The 3571-nt window shown below is 33.8% G+C and overlaps 1 protein-coding gene across 1 annotated transcript; it reads right to left on the bottom strand.

The window, feature by feature from the left end:
- Positions 1–1311: 1311 nt before the first annotated feature.
- Positions 1312–2220, bottom strand: LOC149556712 (uncharacterized). Its single transcript, XM_089831180.1, has one exon. The coding sequence runs from the start codon at positions 2177–2179 to the stop codon at positions 1598–1600; it is 582 nt and encodes a 193-aa protein (XP_089687306.1). The 5' UTR covers positions 2180–2220; the 3' UTR covers positions 1312–1597.
- Between the last annotated feature and the right edge of the window lie 1351 nt (positions 2221–3571).

Here is a 3571-nt window from a genome sequence, read left to right as displayed (position 1 = left end):
TCAAGCACACAATCTTTAGAAATATCAACACTTAATACAAATCCTATTATTTCTATCAAAACAAAACAAACAAAATATCTATTATTTATTCGTTTACACAATATTATACAATTTATAGACTAGTTAAAACCAAAGGCCCAAGAATTGGTGAAAAAAAATTACGGGGTTGAAGGAAAAAGGAGAAGGAAAGAAAAAGTAGGAGAATTTCAATTCTTACAAGACAAGAAAAAACTACGAAATACATTTGAAAATAGAAACTTTAATACCCTAAAAATTCCATGTAAAAAAACCGACTAGGTGTATTATTAGCATACAAGAAAATTACCACGTAACAGCAGCACAAGATGGAATGCATTAAATAAAACAGGCACACCTCTTCAAAATAAAAGTCACACAAAGCAAGCGGCAGAATCACGCCGAACGTGGCCAAACACACTAAAGTCAGACCTCTAATAAAGGACAACCTACGAATCTAAATGTTTTTAAAATTCACAAAGCAAGAAGGGGTCCTAACTTGAATTGAATATTTCAAGATAATTAAATAAATGACAATATAATTATGTTTCAAGTTACAATATTTTATTATAAAATATAATTAAAATCTATGAAAATTTGATTTGAATTTTTTTAATAAAATTAAAAATATATTTAAACGGATGAAACATTTACTTGCAAATTTTCTTTTATTTTAATTTCATTTTCTTGACTTTTCATGTATCAATTTATCTTAAATTAATTTTAAATGAATCTGGTGTTCGGTAAGTTTGCAAGGTTTAGACTTTGATCATTTGAAAGTTTTAAGGAATCAACGCTTGTCCTCTATGCCTTCACATTTTCCTGCAAGCATCACACAAAAATGTCAGTAACTTAACGACCAAGCAACTGTTAAATAAAAAAGTAACGTACAAAACATGGAATTATTTACCTGGACGTACCTCAGTTAAAGGTATATTTTAACCCACATCTTGCTTTGGTCAAAGACCTTTCTTACTGGACGTAGCTCTGTAAAAGGATCTTTACCGATTAACGGGAATTCGGACGGAACTCTGGGTATTCGGACGGAACCCTGATAATTCGGACGGAACTCTGGTATTTCGTAACAAACAGGTTTTGCAGAAACAAAAAAAAATTTCACTTCACGGCAAAGGTTCCCGCAGAAAAAATCAATCCTGTAAACCCTAACGAAATACGCACTTGTTTCCCTGATTTAATGAGGTGAATCCGTTCTGCGCTACAGATAATGGCTGCTCTTTTAAGCTTTTAGGCTTTTACAATAATAACATCATTCATCATCTCAAGCTCGTATACAACTTTGACAAAAATTCACTCATTTGTTTTCATATGATAATATTGGCCGCCAAGCAAAAAAGAAGAAATGGAAATTGAGAGAATATTATGTACATTTTACAAGCTGTGTGAAGGGGGGATTAAGATTCTCAGAAAATAAGGATTTATAGCAGCAATCGGCCGGTCGTGAAGGGAACCACAGGATACTCGTGTCTGGGAAAAAATAAGAGCAAATCCTCAGCAAACCGCAAATATTACCCGCTCTGGCCTCCAGCTAGGGTTTGAAAAAGGGAAACGTAACGGCCGGCCTTCATGAGACGTCTTCAGCCGTGGTCATATGGCGGAGCCTGCTCGGCTGCGGGTGGAACTCCGTTCTCCTTCGTACTTGATGAGATGAGGGGCGAATGAGCGCAGAGAGGGCTTTCTTCATCCAATCTCCTCCTTCGACACTTCCGATTCTCACAAGCGAGTTCTTCATGGCCGATCTGCGCATATTGAGCTGAGAATTGGAAGATGCGGAGGAACAAGCAGAGGAAGGGGCGCAAATCCTATGGAATCTGCAACGGAAAGCGCCTGGATGATTGCTAGGCGAGCACAGGCACGTCTTCCTCGCTGAACCAGACGGAACGGCAGCTCTCTGCCCGGCCTTTGGCGGAACGGAACGGACCGGGGATCGAGCCTGCAAATTTCTCTTCGGCGACCTCGATCTGGCTAAATCGAAATTCACCGATGAAGAACAGGTATAGCGATTGGGAGAAAGGGATCTGGCAACGGAGAAATTAAAGGGGGCAGAGGAATAGCGGGTCGGCGAAAGAGAACGGTGAAGGGTAAAACAGCTGAGGGGAAGAACGGGGGCGTTGGATTTGCTCTTGGAAGACGCCATTGATTGCATTTTGCCAGCGAGCGGGGCAAACCGAGTAGAGCTGAGTCCCTCAATTTATAGCCGCTACCCCGCCCTCCCAAGCGGTTTACCGGCTCTCAAACGGCCTTGCTACGAAGGCGGTTTACCAGTTAACGTTCGCTTTGTGGCCTTCTCAAATTTGCAGTCCCTCTCATTGAGGGAGAATATACCTTTTTTTCCTAATTCTTCTTCGTAACTTAGAATGCACTTTTCGTCTCTTTCTTTCAATTTCGAATCCGCGGACGGCTTCCTATTAAGGTGCTTACTACCTACGCTTAATTTCTTTTTAGTTTTTATTAATATTTTTTCATTTACCAACCATGTTAATTTAACTTGTAGCATTGTTCTTGTACTCATGTTAATTCAACTCATTTTGTGTTATAGGAAGTTCTCCATTATGCAATATTTTCAGCTAAATTGAAGGTAAAATAGAAGTTGCATAATAATAATTGTATTAGTTTTAGTTTCTTTGTGCATAAGTTTTGGTTAATCAAAATTTACAAAAAAATCAAAAAAATCTTAATAAATATAATATTAACATGGTCAATTATTTTTTTGTACTTTGTAAAGATTATTTTCATCAAAAGAATATATATAAATGAAATTTCATATATGAGATTGTATTTACAAGATGTAAAAGCATCAAAGTAAAATTTATTTACAACTACCAATGAGGTAATAAGAATATAATACCCAATTCTATTTATTCATTTTTAATTATGGAAAACTTATTAATTATATTTTTTTTAAAATTCCATTTTTGACAATAGTTATTTTTTGATTTTTTAATATTTGAATTAGATTAAATTAAATTTATTTTAAAAATTACAATTTGTATTCAATACTTACAAATACAATTAATAACAATAAGGCAAGTACATGCCACTATGTGGCACTTGTTATTACTAGTATAGATATCTTAAATAAATCTATCTTAATCTACTACATAAAAAAAAATCACTTTTAATTTACTACATCAAAAAATGTTTTTATTTCTATTCTTATTTTTCACTTTCTTAATTTTTTAATATTTTGCTTCTTTTGCACCCACTTAAAGTTTTTTTTTTTTGAATATTTATATCTCTTAATTTATATATTTTTAAAAATATTTTATTGACCATTTATTAAACTTTTTTAAAAATAATATATTATACTTATAATAAATATTGAGATGTTGATATTTAAATTTAATCAAAGGCTTCAATTATTTACCGATAATAAAAAATTATGATCTTGACATGTAGATGGTTGTCAAATTTAACCTAGAAAGTAAATGTTAAAATTAACACACTCGCACCTTCCCACTCCACCCATTTTGCCATTGTAGAATGCCTATCGGCATTAATTAAATATTGTATTGTGATTAATTATTATTATTTATTA

The sequence above is a fragment of the Cupressus sempervirens genome, chromosome 5 (assembly GCF_028749045.1).
Source record: "Cupressus sempervirens isolate cs-2001-9-10 chromosome 5, ASM2874904v1, whole genome shotgun sequence".
NCBI lineage: Eukaryota > Viridiplantae > Streptophyta > Pinopsida > Cupressales > Cupressaceae > Cupressus > Cupressus sempervirens.
This window is presented reverse-complemented; position numbering and strand designations above follow the sequence as displayed.

Coding starts and splice junctions, on each gene's coding strand:
- LOC149556712 (XM_089831180.1), bottom strand. CDS start 2,179: ATGCAATCAATGGCGTCTTCCAAGAGCAAATCCAACGCCCCCGTTCTT.